This window comes from Trichomycterus rosablanca, chromosome 19, assembly GCF_030014385.1.
Source record: "Trichomycterus rosablanca isolate fTriRos1 chromosome 19, fTriRos1.hap1, whole genome shotgun sequence".
NCBI lineage: Eukaryota > Metazoa > Chordata > Actinopteri > Siluriformes > Trichomycteridae > Trichomycterus > Trichomycterus rosablanca.
Genome location: NC_086006.1, coordinates 26,986,405 through 27,003,182, shown reverse-complemented (window position 1 = coordinate 27,003,182; position 16,778 = coordinate 26,986,405). Strand labels below are relative to the sequence as shown.

The 16,778-nt window shown below is 44.6% G+C and overlaps 2 protein-coding genes across 4 annotated transcripts in view; both read left to right on the top strand.

Annotated features, from left to right (window-relative positions):
• Nucleotides 1–5,317, top strand: part of nhsa (Nance-Horan syndrome a (congenital cataracts and dental anomalies)) — a 64,809-nt gene extending 59,492 nt beyond the window's left edge. For all 3 annotated transcript variants that reach the window (XM_063015513.1, XM_063015512.1, XM_063015514.1), the window contains 3 exons: nucleotides 503–3,232; nucleotides 3,334–3,457; nucleotides 4,624–5,317. In XM_063015513.1, the coding sequence (XP_062871583.1) occupies nucleotides 503–3,232; nucleotides 3,334–3,457; nucleotides 4,624–5,203 (3,434 nt within the window). In that variant the 3' untranslated portion in view covers nucleotides 5,204–5,317. The remainder of the gene's footprint in view (nucleotides 1–502; nucleotides 3,233–3,333; nucleotides 3,458–4,623) is intronic.
• Nucleotides 5,318–12,016: 6,699 nt separating this feature from the next.
• LOC134333938 (BEN domain-containing protein 2-like) lies at nucleotides 12,017–16,565 on the top strand. Its single transcript, XM_063016105.1, has 10 exons — nucleotides 12,017–12,028; nucleotides 12,550–12,621; nucleotides 12,709–12,822; nucleotides 12,922–13,309; nucleotides 13,613–13,798; nucleotides 14,077–14,198; nucleotides 14,272–14,334; nucleotides 15,287–15,479; nucleotides 15,568–15,771; nucleotides 16,328–16,565. The coding sequence occupies exons 1-10, from the start codon at nucleotides 12,017–12,019 to the stop codon at nucleotides 16,480–16,482; spliced, it is 1,509 nt and encodes a 502-aa protein (XP_062872175.1). The 3' UTR covers nucleotides 16,483–16,565.
• The last annotated feature ends 213 nt before the right edge of the window (nucleotides 16,566–16,778 follow it).

Sequence of the window (16,778 nt, the reverse complement as noted above, 5' to 3'; positions counted from 1 at the left end):
TCTAAATTGGGAAGAAAAGGACCAAAGGTGTGACCCCTGGCCGGCTCTGTAGCTAACTGACATCAAGGCCATTAAGTGTGGAGTACATTTTTTTGCTGACCACTTCTTTTCACCTGATAGGGGCGGGGTCTTGCAGACAGCAGTATCACGAACATGCAGGCACTTCGAGTGGTCAGCAGAGTCCGCAGTTACCCAGCAGTGAGAAACTCTGTTTTAGCCTTGTTCTCCAATCGTGTGTCTGTGTAGGTGCCGACCGGCTGATAGCAGAGCTCTAAATGAAATTTGAGAGCTCAGAATCTTAGCGCTGTTGGGCTAGTGTGTTTTACCACTGTGCAACTCAAGTTCTACTTTGTAAAAACAGAAACAGAACATAAAATGTGTTAACTAATCATACCCGGATATACAAAGTCCAAATTTAATTAAAATGATTTTTTAATTCAGTATTTTTGAGTATGAATTGCAGAAGTATCAGCCAATAATAATAGTGTTCTTACATTTCTAGACTCTGATGAGTCTCCGGTGGCTTCCGACAGGATCGTAATAGTCCATGCCAGCGTTGACTTTTGCCAGGAAGGTGCCCTGTCTCATCTAAATACCAAAGACTCCTGCTGCCAGACGGACGATTTCCTGATAGCAGCTGTAGCACCATCTCGCAGACGGATCAGAGCTCAGAGGGGGCAGAGCGTGACTGTTCCACTTTCCCGTTCCACGGGGAACATTCCATCCCTGCCGGACAGCTCGGACACCATGTTTACCACATCCGTCAGCTCACATCTGCGCTCCCGTAGTCTTCCGCGTGAAGCCAGCCGACCAGCTGAGGAAGTTCAAGATGACAGCGAGAACGACAACGATGAGGAAGAGGACGGGCTTTCGCAGTTTGAGGTCCTGGAGGAAAACAATCTTAAAGATGAAGAAGAATGCACTGATGAGCAGCTACGACCAGAGAGGCAGCTTGGTAGCTTAACGTTTAACCAGCGTCCTGACAGCCCAGAGCATGGGTGGATGGACCGGGGTCGCTCTCACCTGCCGTTTAAAGCCGATGAGATTTCATCGAGTTCTGAGACTTTCGGCAGCCCTATTCATTCAAACACTGGTGGTCTGGCCTGCCAGATGGACCACAAGGATGACCACCAGTCTTCTAGCGGCAACTGGAGTGGCAGCAGCTCCACGTGCCCTTCCCATACATCAGAAACAATTCCACCTCCTGCTTCACCTCCTCTTACTGGATCCTCACACTGTGACTCCGAGCTGTATCTAAACACGGCTCTTAATGCCACTGAAGACTCAGCAGGGTCAGTTAGTGACTCGTACTGTGTGGACAGGTTACAAGATCTGGACGGTCACCAAGCAGGATCATTTTCTTCCTCTGCAACTGACATGCTGGACGATACAGGTCTCGGCAATGCAAGTTATGATCACCATGCGCACAAAACGTCCTGCCAACAGGTTTTTAGTCCCGGACATTCCAGAGAAAGAATAGGTGCGCTGGAATGCCCCAGCTTTGCTAGCATAGCCACTTTCGATAGCTTAGATAAGCCTCCGTCTGACAAGGCCGACACCACGTCGCATTACTCAGTAGATGCTGAGGGCTACTTTACTTCCATGCACTTCGACTGTGGTCTTAAAGGTAGCAAAAGCTTCACTTACAACTATGCATCCGTGGACCAGCAAAAAGAAGATCACGGAGGTCTTGGTACGGTCGGGAGGCACAGTCTTTCTCTGAGGAAACCAAAGGTGAAGCCGTCGCCTCCAAAACGCTGCTCATCTTTAAAGAAAGTTAGCAGCTATTCTGGACCAGCTTCAGAAATAAGCCAACCAAAGATACCCAGTGACCAGAACTCGCTGATGTCTTCCAAGGACAGTATATCACAGCTGGAATCAAATGATCCCTCTGATCAGGCAGAGGGCGGTCAGGCTTCTGAAGATATCCCAGATGTTGCATTGCTTGGTTTCACGAAAGATACCGTGCAGTCAGATTCTGAAGACTTCTGGCTTTTGAATGACTTGAAATCCCCTGATCCTTACCGATCATTGTCGAACTCCAGCACTGGCACAGGCACAACCATCACTGAATGCATCAAGTTGCAAGAGAGCTTAGAGTACCAGAATTCCCAGCCTGGATTAAGGGCCAGCACACCTTCATTGTCATCTACAGAGACTGAAATCAGACTGCCCTCCCCAGAAAAACTTGTAGGTCTGGCATCCCCTTCCAGTGGCTATTCGAGCCAGTCAGAGACGCCAACATCCTCTGTCCCGGTAGCTTTCTTCCCGAACCCTAAGCCTGGTGGTAAAAGGAAGCCAAAGGTCCCAGAGAGAAAATCCTCTCTTGCTTCACTGCAGAGAAGGGCATCTAAGAAGGATCTGGAGCTACCCATCATACCCCCTTCCCACCTTGACCTAAGTGCCATTCACAGCAAAAGGAAGCCTTCAGCCCACAACCACATTGTTCATAACAGCAAACGGAAAGTAGATAAACCCAAACCTGGGGCTAGTTTAATCACACCTGATATTGAGCCAAATCTCTCCAGTCTTTTGGAAGTTACCCCCATGATGCTTCATACTGTTCAGCTACGCCCAGTTAGCAAACCTAGAGAAAACCATCATCAGCCTTGTACAGACATGGCCACTAGACCCAAGTGCCCCATTGCTCCCTTTGTAAGCAAACTCAACGAGCCCAGGAAGCCCCCACCGTATTTACCTCTTAGCAGTGAACCCCCCTCTCAGGATAGCTGTGAATCATTGTTTATCCCCATTGAGGGACCAGCTTTTGGGAGTCCACCAAACTTTTCCTTTTCTCAAAACAGGTTTGACAGGTTGGCTCCTGTACCTCTTTTTAATATAGCTGCTTCTCAAGAACTCTCTGAACAAGAGTTTAACAAGAACTCCGGGAGTCTAAAGGTACTTGCTGAAGAAGAGACTAGCACTTCAGATGAACCCATCTCTCAGCAGAGCAGTGTGGCAACCCAAAAGGACCAGGAGGTGAGATCTGAACCAGCAGAAGAAGAAGACACAACAGAATCTCCACCTGGTCAACATGGAACGGCACAGGAATCTCTGAACCTTGACCGAGTGCCTGATTCTATCCGTTGTTCATCACCGGAATCATCACAAACGAATGCAGTCAGTGATGACAGCAGTCAAGAAGAGGAATCGGGAACATCAACCAGAAGTGCCTCACAGGAGACCATGGAGGAAGGGTCTACAGCGGACACGGAGTACGACTTTGGCAGAGGTCAGTCACACGTCAAATCAATAACGTTTGGCTACGTCTCAGCTTGTTTGCTTGCTTTTTCAGTGAAATAAACAAACGTATCATATGAACTTCTGTTCCAGAATCCACTCCTAGTGATCCAGCCGTGTCTCCTCTGACAGATGAATCAAAAGCAGACGACGACAGTGTTTTTATTTCCCCTACTAAAACCCGCACAACAGAGGATCTCTTTGCCATGATTCACAGGTGAGCATTACATTTGACATCATGCATTATACCTGTTTATAACAGGTGCTGAGAGTCGCCCAAAAACATACTTCTGAAATTAAGGAACATTCTTGGGTTTTTCAGAACTGTAGAAGTGCATGCGAGAGTCTGGTATAAAGGTAAAGAAAAGGGTGGAGTGGGTGGTGTAGGGTGATAGAAGGGTATCTATCAGAGTGAAAAAGAAAGTCTACAAGACAGTAGTGAGTCCTACTTGGAGTCGGTCTGGAGGTGGCACTGACAAAAAGACAGTAGAGGGAGCTGGAGATGAGGAGGCTGAGTTTCTCGCTGGGAGTGACAAGGACAGACAGGATTGGGAAGGCTTCCTTTTGCTGCGAATAGCACTTAGGTCAAGGTAGGAAGGGGGTATGGTGGGTAGCTCCAGATCCTTCTTAGATGCCCTTCTCTGCAGTGAAGCAAGAGAGGATTTTCTCTCTGGGACCTTTGGCTTCCTCTTAACCACCAGGCTTAGTGTTCGTTCGGGAAGAAAGCTACCGGGACAGAGGACATTGGCGTCTCTGACTGGCTCGAATAGCCACTGGAAGGGGATGCCAGACCTACAAGTTTTTCTGGGGAGGGCAGTCTAATTTCAGTCTCTGTAGATGATAGTGAAGATGTGCTAGCCTTTAATCCAGGCTGGGAATTCTGGTACTCTAAGCTCTCTAGCAGCTTGCATTCAGTGATGGTTGTGCCTGTCTTCAGAATCTGACTGCACGGTATCTTTCGTGAACCCAAGCAAAGCAACATCTAGGATATCTTCAGAAGCCTGACCACCCTCTGCCTGATCAGAGGGATCACTTGATTCCAGCTGTGATATACTGTCCTTGGAAGACATCAGCGAGATCTGGTCACTAGGTATCTTTGGTTGGCTTATTTCTGAAGCTGGTCCAGAATAGCTGCTAATTTTCAGAGATTATTAGTTGGACAGCACAGGTTCACAGCTTCTCAAAAGAGCATTTGTATGGCCGGAAACTAACGTTGGTTAGTTGATGTTCCAGTTCATTCCAAAGCTGTTGAGTAGGGCTGAGGTCAGGGTTCTGTGCAGGTCACTAGAGTTTCTTTAAACCATGCTTGTCTTCATGTGTTTACAAAATCATATTGTCAAACTGTGGTCAGAAATCAAATTTTGTTCCATTTGATCATTCAAGGTCCAAACGGAAGGTGCTTGGCAGAAAGGACTCTGGAGACTTGACTGTTCGAAGCAGCCCGGGTGCTATTTCACCAGCCACCTCCCCAAGCACCCCTGTTATCCCACTGACTCCAACCAGCTCCCAAAGAGCATCAGGACCAATTTACAGGAGTCTCAAGAAGTCCAACACCTCCAACGAGGAATTCAAACAACTGCTGCTTAAGAAGGGAAGCCGCTCGGAAACCAGCTATCGCATGTCCGCCACTGAGATTCTGAAGAGTCCCGTCACATCCAGAAGCTTCGGTGACTCCCTAGTTGAAGGAATCAAGAATCCTGAGGGGTCCCTCTCACCGCCCCAGCTACAGTCCCCTGACAGAACACCTGAGCTCCTTCATAGTCCATTCCCAAAGACCAGCGTGGAGGGGTTCTCCTCGAGACTTTTAGGCTCTTCAAGGCAAGGTCGCTCGAGGATACCGCCAGCCTCCATCAGCAGTCGGTACAGTACACGCAGCCGACTGTACGCGTCACCCATGCAGGCCATTTCAGAAGGGGAAACGGAAAATTCAGATGGGAGTCCACATGATGACCGTTCCTCTTAAACATTGTCTACAAGGTGCCACAGAGGATGTGTTTTTAACTACTAAAGCTAGTTATTTTTATTGAAATATCTGAATAAATATTGTGCTGCATTATTATCTTTTTAGAAAATAATAATAAAACAAAACTAAAATAGAACCAAATCAGACTAATGCACATGTAGACCATCTGCTAACCTCTGCTAACAGAGCAGTCTTTATTTTAGTTTTAGCAGTGTGCTAATAAGTAAATTTAAAGCAAATAAAACATTTTGTATGGGCAATAACTAAAATAAATAACGAAATAAAGCAGCAGTGAAATATACACCAATAAGACATAACATTAGGACCACCTTCCTAACCCTACGCAACAAACTGTGATGCTCTGTGTATTCTGACACCTTCCTATCAGAACCAGCATGAACTTCTTCAGCAGTTTGAGCTACAGTAGCTCGTCTGTTGGATCGGACCACACGGACCGGCCTTCGCTCCCCACGTGCATCAATGAGCCTCGGCCGCCCATGACCCTGTCGCCGGTTTACCACTGTTCCTTCCTTGGACAACTTTTGATAGATACTGACCACTGCAGACTGATACACACCCCACAAGAGCTGCAGATCATTTTTCCTTCTTCTAACACATCAAGTTTGAGGATGAAATGTTGTGGAGATAATCAGTGTTATTCACTTCACCTGTCAGTGGTCATAATGTTATGCCTAATTGGTGTAAAACTGCCAATTGTTGAGAAACAGGACAATCAAATAGTGGCCTTTTGCGCAGTAGCAATGAAAAGTCAATTAACTACATATTTTGTAAACATTATTAGATTGGAATGGTTTTAGCTAGCATTGGCACTCGTTTGGCTGGAGGTTTTGTGGATTTTATCTTCTATCCTTAATATTTTGCACTTCATACGATTAATAGACAATTACAAAATAGGATTTTTTCACTAACTAACTATGATATGACCAGTATATGTGTAATTACACAGGGTGTGGGTTTGAGTCCTTTCTGAGTGGAGTTTGCATGTTCTTCTTCCTCCAGGTCCTTTGGCTTCCTCCCACATTAACTGGCTAATTAAAGCTACTCAAAATGACCCTAATGTGTGTGTGCCCCATGATGGACTGGTGACCTGCCCGTGGTGTTTCCTGCCTTTCGCCCAATGATCAGATTCAACGTGACCCTCACTAGGATAAAACGGTGGCAAAACAGACAATGAATAAGTGACTAGAATAAAACAATCCATAGCATGCACAAATATTTTTCATTTTAGTTTCTGTTAGAGTAAATCAGCCAGTTTATTTTATTTATTTCATAGTGGAAATATTTTGTCATTGTTGGTGTGTGTTAGTGAAGACAAAACGATAGTTACACTGGTACCAGATTGTTGTAAAATACATTAGTAAGAAGGTATTAGCATTTAAAGTGTCCACCAATTTTGGCTATCAAAAATTTTTAATTATTGGACAGTAAGGTTTAAACAAGTGCTGAAGGATTTTTTAAGTGAACAGGATCGTGCTGAGAGGTGTCGTGGATAAAATGGGCGTCGGTACCGTAGCTGAGTTGTTTTAGGGAGGGAAGTTGAGATGGTGAAGAAGAAGCTTTAGAAATTTAAAACAGATTACAAATAGCCGTACAGATCATGGAGCAAAGTCACGTGTCGGAGAGAAAGAGCAAGTCTTTACTGTAGGTTTCTTAGATGTCCTGGTAGGAGTGTTTACAGGGTTTATAGACAAATGTATTGTAGGCACAATACAAGGGTGGTGCCCACTATCTGGGAATACAGGGTTTAATTCTCAGTATTACTACTGGCTAAAGTCCGGGGGTGGCCAAAACAGCCTAGCTTTTGGGAGGTGCACTTGTCAGTGCGCTCTCAGTGCTGGTCCCAAGCCCGGATAGGTAAAAAGGAGGACTGCATCAGGAAGGGCATCCAGTGTAAATACTGTGCCTGGTACCAGATCCACCGTGGCGACACCTAATTACAGGAGCAGCTGGAGGAAAAAGTTGTAATTGATAATCACATTTTAAAACATTGTCATGTGACTAACTACGTGCTTACTTACAAAGCCTTAAAATCCCCTTTTAATTATGAAATTCTAACACGGTTGAGGTTGTAGGCGTCATATTAACTCCACTCTTTATTTATATACGTTTCATTATGTTTTTATCAGATGATTAAGCTCTATTGAAGTAACACACTGGTCCAGTGGACGACTCGAACCACTTTAAATTACTAATATTATAAGCTAACGTGTGAATAACCACCATTGTAAATTGTTTAATGCTGCAAAAGTCCAATTAGTTTCATGTTTTCTTATCTGATTTACTAGATGAGTGTGTTTATTTAGGCAAACTAACACACGAGTTCCTTTCTTGCTTGTCCATAATCATGTTAATTCTGTCCTGTTCAAGCATTAACCACTAACGTAAACGACTCTACTGCCAGTGATAGCTCAGTGGTTAAGGTACTGGACTAGTAAACAGAAGGTTGCCGGTTCAAGCCCCGCCACCACCAAGTTGCCACTGTTGGGTCCCTGAGCAAGGCCCTTAACCTTCAATCGCTCATTGTGTAAGTCGCTTTGGATAAAAGCGTCTGCTAAATGCTGAAAATGTAAATGTACTGGGGCCGAATCAGTATCATCTCTTCATCGTAACTGCATACGAAGCCAAGCTTCAGCCGGTGTGTCCTGTTAGGAGAGTAGAACTCAGTTGTATGACATATATGATTTTAAACAAAAATAATGAAAAAAGGTGGAACTTTTAGATGGTATATTAAAGTAAACCATCATGGTGAGCTGGTGTTGTGTAATGGTAAGAGCTGCCTAAGTTATGGGGGTTCAAAACCCACTCTGGGCTCACAAATACAATACCGAAAGCGGATGGTGTTACATGAACCTAGACGCCATGAGGGCACAGATCTGTGCACGGATAAACAGAAGGATTGTGTCTGGTGTAAGATCTGATCCAGTAGCAAATCAATCCGATGCTTAATGGGAGCAACTGGAAGGATTCATTCATTTGTCAAGTATAAGATCATCATGACTTCCTTATGAGGGACAGTTTACTTATTTACTGGTTTATGCAAAATGCAGAACTTGTGCGGAAATGTGTAATCAAACCAGCAGAACTGTGTTGTTGCACTGATAAAGAGGACAATATGAAGTTTGATTCTGTCTTTCGCTGTACTAAAATGATTATACAGGTTTTCTTTTCTCACAAAAATAAATAATAATAACAAACCAAGCATTTACACGAACAGTACGTGTACAGTGTAGTTTCTAATAGTACATTAATCACACATTGGGCACATTTTGCTAGTGAATAACACCAGTACTCACAGACAGTGAACACTTTTAATGCTGCATTGTGTTCATCCTGGTACGAGAAACGCCTCATACCGACCAAAAAGCTATGAACAACCAGTAAGCATCACTTTTGTAAGTTTTGTACAGATGTGTAAATAGGATATCTTTCTAAAGCGATGTTACTTTTGTAAATTGTTTTTAAGAGTTTACATGAATTCCAAGCCTTTGTATATTTTTTGGAGCTGTGCCACACTTTTGAGTCGTGTATTTATTTTTTAGTAAACCTTGTGGATTCGTTTCCCCTGAAGCTGTATGGCAGCGTGATGAGCTGCTGAGTACGTGTGTGTACAGAGGACACCAATAAATGTGACTGCTTTAAACACTACAATGTTTACATGTATTCATTCTTTGTTGTCTTTAACATTCATAATTGCACATCCAGTTCAGACACACAGTGGATCTTTTCGGAGCTGATACTGGGTGGAAGTAAAACCTTAGACAGGAGGACAATCGACACTTCTTAACAATCACACCATGGCTGCGTCCGAAATCGCATACTTAAACAGTATGTACTAGATTCGAGGCGGTGCGCACTGCTCGGTCGGTAAATCAGTAAGCTCTTTCATTATGGACGCAACCTCTTACCAACGTCAAGCGATGCATGCCGTCATATTGCTACAGTTATACAGGGTACTTTTTGTGTACAGTTTAATGAATACTATGTGTTCGGACACACAACCCGCTCTCGTGTACTGCTTTCGCGTACTGTTCAGTATAGAAGTATGCGATTTTGGACGCGGCTTATGTTAATTAATGATTACAAAAAACAGGTACAAAAAACAAGAACGTGACAGTCCCATATTTCAATTAGGAAAGGGGGCAATTACTTTTTTACACCACCGTGTGGTGGAAAAAGTCAGATAAATGACAGCGTCGTCTAGTGTCACACAATCCGGCGGGTACAGAATTCAGTATGACAGGCGGGGCGGTCCGGGTCCTTTCTGTGCAGAGTTTGCATGTTCTCCCCGTGTCTGCGTGGGTTTCCTCCAGGAGCTCCGAGACACTGAATTGCCCTATAGGCGAATGGGTGTGTGTGTGTGTATGTGTGTCTGCCCTGCGATGGACTGATGGACTGGCGTCCTGTCCAGGGTCTTACTGTGTGCCCTGCGCCCATTGAAAAGCTGGGATATGCTCCAGCACTTATCCCAACCCTAATTTGATAAGCGGGTAAGAAAATGAATGAATGAAGGTCAGAACGTTTGCCCTCTTCATCACCTTCTAGCATAACTGCACTAGGCTTCACTGCTTTTACTGGATTGTCTGGGGAAAAGTAGCGGTTTTAGTGTTACTCAGTAGTTAGCTGGATCTTGTACATGATGCGGTTCAGATGCACTTGCACATATCTTGCTCATATCTGAAAAAGGAACAAACTTCGACCTTGATAAACCACTGCTGCATGACAGCATCATTACAAGCTCTACTAGTGTTCTATTTGGATTTTCTAAAAACATTCATAAAACAGTAAAAATGACAAACTAGTGGTTTGCTGAGAAATTTTTTACAATTTGCAGCGAATCTTGAGAGATCTTCGAAGCTTCGTTTCACCATCACTACATTTTCAAGTATTAAGGCTGCATTAACGTTCCTGAATGGACCTGGAATCGAATTGCTCAGCGTTCCATGAGCGAGAGGAACGCCTTGTCCGCGCATGCGCATAAGGGCACACATTGTTACTTGTATTGAGGAGGAACTGAGCGGTTTCATTAATGAACGACCTGAAAATCGGAACACAGCCAAAATAACTGAGAGAAACATCATCTACATTTACTTCTGTACACGGTAGGAACCGGATTTAATCAGTCATTCATTAAATGAATGCATGAGTAGGAACGGAACGCATAACGCCATGTTTATGTTAATGATCTCAGTATATATTGGAACTGTACTGAAACGAATGGGCTGAGTTCCAAATCACTGCCTGCTTGGAGTGAAGTGCACTTGAAGTAATAAAGATAGGGCAGAATATAAACAGTGCTCTCTGTTGTGTGGGAAAATAGGTTTGTTTCGAACTCTAAATACATGTCATACAGCAGATGTGTTTACATGTTCCCAGATTTTATTATATTAGGGCAGTTGTAGCCCAGCGGTTCCGTGTGGGTTTTCTTCCGGGTGCTCCGGTTTCCTCCCACAGTCCAAAAACATGCCACCAGGCTAATTGGAAACACCGAATTGTCCTATAGATACCTAGCCGCTAGATGCACAAACCAGTGCATTGTAGTGCCGGTCCCAAGCCCGGATGAATAGGGAGGGTCGTGTCAGGAAGGGCATCCGGCGTAAAAATTGTGCCAAATCAATAATGAGGATCACGATCCACCGACAGCCGACCCCGCAACCGAACGGGACAAAGGCCGAGGAAGAAGAAGAGTAGTAGCCCAGCGGTTAAGGTACTGAACTGGTAATCAGAAGGTCGCTGGTTCGAGCCCCACCACTGCCAGGTTGCTGCTGATGGATCCTTGAGCAGGACCCTTAACCCTCAATTGCTCAGACTCACAGTACTGTAAGTCGCTTTGGACAAAGGTGTCTTCTAAATGCCGAAAATGTAAATGTAATGTAAATATTAAAATGACCAAGTGCCAGTTCATCTCAAATAAAGAGAGCGAGACATAGGTTTGATCACTGTCTGAGCAGTTTGGCATGTTCTTTGTATGTCAACAAGGGTTTCCTCGGGATAATCCGGTTTCTTCTGAAAAATGTTTGTAGGTGGCTTGGTGACTCTAGATGCACAAAGCAGTGCATTGTAATGCCGGTCCCAAGCCCGGAAAAAATAGGGAGGGTCATGTCAGGAAGGGCATCCGGTGTAAAAACTGTGCTAAATCCCGCCGGCGACCCCTAACGGGAAGAAGCCGGGAATGCCGACCCCGTAATCGAAAAACGGGACAAAGGCTGAGGAACAAGAAGAAGAAGATGTAAGTGAACTCATGAGTTTGGGTTGCCCTGTGATAGTCTGGCGTCCTTTACAGGATGTATTGGAAGGACAGTAGTAGTCTAGTGGGTATAGCGTGGGCTATTGAACAGAAGGTTGTGGGTTTGAATCACTGTAACTCTAATCAGGTTGAACTCTTTAAGATAGGTAGATAGATACTTTATTTATCCAATGTGTATACACAAGATGCCACATAGGACACACCAGACTGACCCAAACACACCTGCTTAAAGGTGAGCAGGCCCCCACTTGCCCCCTCTGTAAATCATAAACTTCTATCAAACATATCCTCTACTCATGCCAACAAATGATCACCATCAGAACACAATTCTACAGTAGAAATAGCTACAAGGAAATCTTTCCCCCCCCCCCCACACAAAAAACTGCCTAAATTCTTGGAATCACTTGCAATCACAAACACCATCACTCTCTTAACCCACCACCTTGACGTTTACATAATCTATTAGTTAGCCATGATAATAGCCATTGCAGCTGACATGGCATTAAGAATTAAACCAAAAACAAACTTTATTTATCGTGGTCAGGGCCATGGCGTGTCCGGTTCCACTGGGAAACGCTGGGTGAAAGGCAGCCGTCTTTGGCCGTCTGCTTCTTCTGCTCCGACTTAGTCAAAAAGAGGTGGGCAGGCGAAATAGACCGTTGCAGCACCTGAGCGCCTTGACGCATCGCATACGTTTTTTAATATAAAGAAAATAACTCTGATAATCTGATCGTCATGACTGTAGCAGTGTTGAATATTGGACACTAAGCGTAAATAAACCATAAAGAAATAACTGTGCTTTTTTACGTTTTCTGTAGGCGACTGAGAGGCTGACAGAATTTCAAACATGCAGTTCTGATACAGAACCAGCAGCGGGCGCTACAGCTACCAAGAAGTGAGATTAAACGAAGGCTACAGCTAACCTAGCAGCATGGTACGCTGATCTAAATGTATTCTAGATTTCATATGATTCAAGTGCATATTCATTTCAGTCAGCTGTCATTTGCAGTCATAGACTACATGATCAGAGGTTTGTAGACACCAACCGTCACATCCAAAGCTCTTCTTATTGTGTCCGAAGGGCGACAGCGAGGTGGAGATGTTTGAAACCGATCCTGTAAGAACTCTGGGAGAAATCCTTGCTTACTGTCAGGTAGTATCATTTATCAGTGACTAACCAGCTTGGCTGACCATTTCCTCGCTAATATGCTGCCTGTTTGATTGTATTTCTTCTCTGTAGGTGATGTATGAAGCCATTCAGAAACTGGATGAGAAGTTTGAGATGCTGCATGCTCGAGTCATTCACGTTTCTACAGATCAGCCCAACATTGAGGAAGAGCCACCAAGTTTACAGGTAAGGGCAAGCTCAGGTAAAACCAAAACCTACCACCAACTCAAATGATGGAGTCAGGTTTGAGTAATGAAGAACATGCTCTTTCTCTCACTCTGAAAGATCTACACACCAGACAGTGCAGAGTTCTGCTTCCAAGACAACCACTCAGCTGATTTTCTCCATCACCAAACCCTACATCCCTACGTTTCTCCTCCTGTGGAGGATTCAAACATTCCCATTATTAGTAACACCTCAGAAAAACCCAAACACTCCCAACCAGATCCACAGATTCAGTCTCAACCCTCAGCTTTAACCGCCACCCAGCCTCGAACTGTAAGGGAGATGCTGCTACAGCAGCGCCACATCAGTCCAGATGATGATCTGATCTCATACACCGAACGCACGACCTCTAAATCTCCTCGAACTGTAAAGGAGATCCTTCAGCAGCGCAGGAAAAGGTCGGATACACCTCGCTCAAGACGCACCAAAATGCACACCGCAAACCCAGGTGAGCGTCTACAGGAAGGACGGGCACTAAGGGTTCCAAACACTTCATTAATCAATCCATGATTTCTATATCGGTTCATCATTAACATTCCTGGTTTGCACCATAAAATGTGCACACATTTCTTTTTCATGACACAGTAAAAACAAAGCATTCTGTATATTCTGTATTGTAATAAGAATTTATGGTATTTCACTCTGATAGTACATTTACTACACATTGTGCAGACCTGTTTATAACTGTGTATGACTTCTCTACATTTTAATTGAACCGTTTTTACTCAAATCTGTTTTCTTTGCTCCGCAGGTAGAAAGTTTGTGATCCCGAGCAGCGTTTTGACGAGGGCGAGTACGATTCTAAAGCCGACGGCGGCGGCCCGATTCCTCCTGCAAAGCCTCTTCTCCCAGCAGGAGCTTCTGCATGGAAGCATTAAAGGATACGTGGCCAAAGGACTGAAAAAACTCGACCCTGAGAAGATCAGCGCCATCCGAGGTGACTGACGCGGTCGTCTTTCAGTCTGAGAGCATAAAACAGCTTTATAGCTAGCAGTTAGCTAGAAAACTAGTTAGCTTGTTGATTGTGAGGCTCATGATCTTTCTGTTTAGATGAAAGTTTTCTAATTATATCTAAATCATTTTATCAGACTTTTGGATAATGACATCCAGCGCTCTATGACTACATAGGACTTTGGTTCTCGTTTGTTTCATGGAACTGGCTGTTGACCCCTGTAGCTGTGTTTCGATCACTTCTGGTGTGTTCTTGTACCACAGAGTGGGTGCAGAAGGCGTATCCGAAACTGGACTTCAGTGAGGAAGGGAAAGACTGGAAAGCCTGTACGACTGTTATGAATGAAGGAACCAGATACATCCGACTGAAGGACAGGAAACGAAAGGTACGAGGAGAAGTTAAAGCTGGACGTGTGTGATAACACGATGGACTTAGAAGTTTCTTCCCCCTTGTTACAGGTTCATGATGTTCTACAGAAAGAGTGCAGAGCAGAAGAGCAATGCGAGGCCAGAGAACAGAAGGTACCACAGCAAACACCTAAACCTGTATTCATCCAATAAAAAGGTTACGTCCGGCCACGGAGATCACAATAAATGACTGAAAGACAGTCCGTAAACAGCTACAGGGAGGTACACTTCAGTAGACGTCATCTGCATTATTGGTTGGTATGGATAATCCCCTCACAGACCAGCTGTGGCCGGAAGGTTAACGAACATTTCCATCTGGAATTGCTTTAAAAACATTATGGCTTTCTAATCAAATTACACAAAACAATAATTAGAGCTTTTAAGAGTAAGTTACAGTGTAAGCTTGTGTGGTGTAATGCTAACAGCAGCTCAACAGCAGTAGCGCATGTTTGTGAGATCTACTGGCTGGTCGTTAGCACCTGCACAGATTGGTGATTATGGGGATCGGTGGGTAACTCTCCATGTTCATACCGGAAGGCTTGTATTAGTTACAGCCCTTTTTGGTCAGGGGTGGATGTCTGCAGCAGTAGAGGTGAAATTCAATCAGGGAACTGGACTTGACTAGATGGGGAGGAATATTGGGGGGAAAGTTGCATAATTAAAATAAGGAATGGCATTCGGAGTGAACTGCAGCACATCATAAATGCAGTCCAATGATCCGCTGTGGCAATATAATCATTCATTCAGTCGGAGCACTCGGGTGGAGCAATGGTAAATTACACTAGCCCACTATCTAGAACTATTATTATAGATTACACTTTTTATTCGGCTGCTCCCATTTTTAGTACTTGCCACAGCTGATCATTCTGGTCCACATACCTTATTTTGTGCACTTACCCTCCAAGTTATCTGGCACTGGGATCGGCACACTGGCCAAGTGTACCTCCCAGTGGCTCGGCTGTTCGGCTACCAGATTATAAAACACTGAAACTGTAATTAAATGATCATTTGTATGTTGCGCCCTTATATATTTTTAAAAACGAACGTTTACTTTCCCACTTCACAGCGTAATGCAGCGGGAGAGAGGAATGTAGAAACCGCGTCGGTCCACTCCTTCAAACTCGAACCGACGGCCGAGATCGACGTGGAACTATCGGACAGCGACAGCGACGATCTACAGCAGCTGATGGCTCAGAAGACGCGACTCAAACTGGAGTCGGACAAAGAGGAAGAGTCCGAAAACGAAGACTCGTGTGAAGGTGGGTCCGAACTGCGTGGTGATGCTGAGCTGATGTCTGTCTCAAATCACAGCCGTTACACCAACCACCTTGTTCTTCTCCTCTTCAGTGTATCTGGGGAGCCCCGATCGGGAGGTGAAGGTGCCCCAGTATGCGATGCTTTTAGCTTTACAGCGCCAGACTCCCACGCTCGTCGCCCGCCATCTTATCAGGTTCCTTTTCCCCGAGGACTTGCTGGTGCAGAGCAACGTGTACGGTAACGGCAAGCATGGCATCCAGCCGCTGGACCACAATAAGATCTCAGCACTGAGGGGTGAGACATTTACACCTGATCCACATGCAGTATACATGCCATCACCACCCACACCCTGTCTGAATACTTCAAATACATCACATCATAATCAAAGCCCTTCGGGCAGCACGGTGGCTCGATGGGTAGCACTGCTGCCTCACAGCAAGAAGGTCCTGGGTTCGAGCCCCAAGTTGGGCGGTCCGGGTCCTTTCTGTGTGGAGTTTGCATGTTCTCCCCGTGTCTGCGTGGGTTTCCTTCCACAGTCCAAAGTCGTGCAAGTGAGGTGAATTGTCCATGACTGTGTTTAACATTACACAGTGAACTGATGAATCTTGTGTAACCAATAATTACCGTTTCTGCCATGAATGTAACCAAAGTGTAAAACATGACGTTCAAATCCTAATAAATAATCAAATATTTAATATATTTAATATTTGGCCTGACTCAAGTCGAAATTCCATTAAACCCCCTTCCTAATGCATCAGACCTGTGACGTCATTATCAGAACCTCTCAAAGTTGGAATGTGTATCTTGTGTTCAGTGGTTTCTTCTCTCGTGTCTCTTCTTTTGTTAACAGAGCACATGTGTGAGCGTTTCCCCGGGATGAGGCTGGACGAAGACGGACCCGGCTGGAGGGCGTGCGTGCTCGCCATCAACAGCGCGATCCGCAAGACCAGGCACGCTCGCAAGAAATGCCACACCCAAACACAGGAACTGGACACGTCGTCATGACTATGAGCGTCGCCGAAGGATCTGCTGTGTGGAGCGCTAGAGCAGAGTGAGCGAGCGAGCATAGCAGACGGACAGAATAATAGAAGCAGATTTAAAAAAAATAATATATACTGTTCAGGGTAATAACAACAAAAAAAGCCACGTCAGTCAGATTTGCTTTTTATGTTTTTGATTTGCATTTGTTGAATGTTTGAGGATTTGCACTTTTATTTGAATTGAATTCATTTTCATGTATTTTTGTTTGAACGTTTTCTTTGAGAGGCCTGATATCTGTAGGGAAAATTTTATTTATTTAT

Coding starts and splice junctions, on each gene's coding strand:
- LOC134333938 (XM_063016105.1), top strand. Junction 15,480..15,567: donor AAACGAAGACTCGTGTGAAG/GTGGGTCCGAAC, acceptor TCTCCTCTTCAG/TGTATCTGGGGAGCCCCGAT. Junction 15,772..16,327: donor TAAGATCTCAGCACTGAGGG/GTGAGACATTTA, acceptor TTTTGTTAACAG/AGCACATGTGTGAGCGTTTC.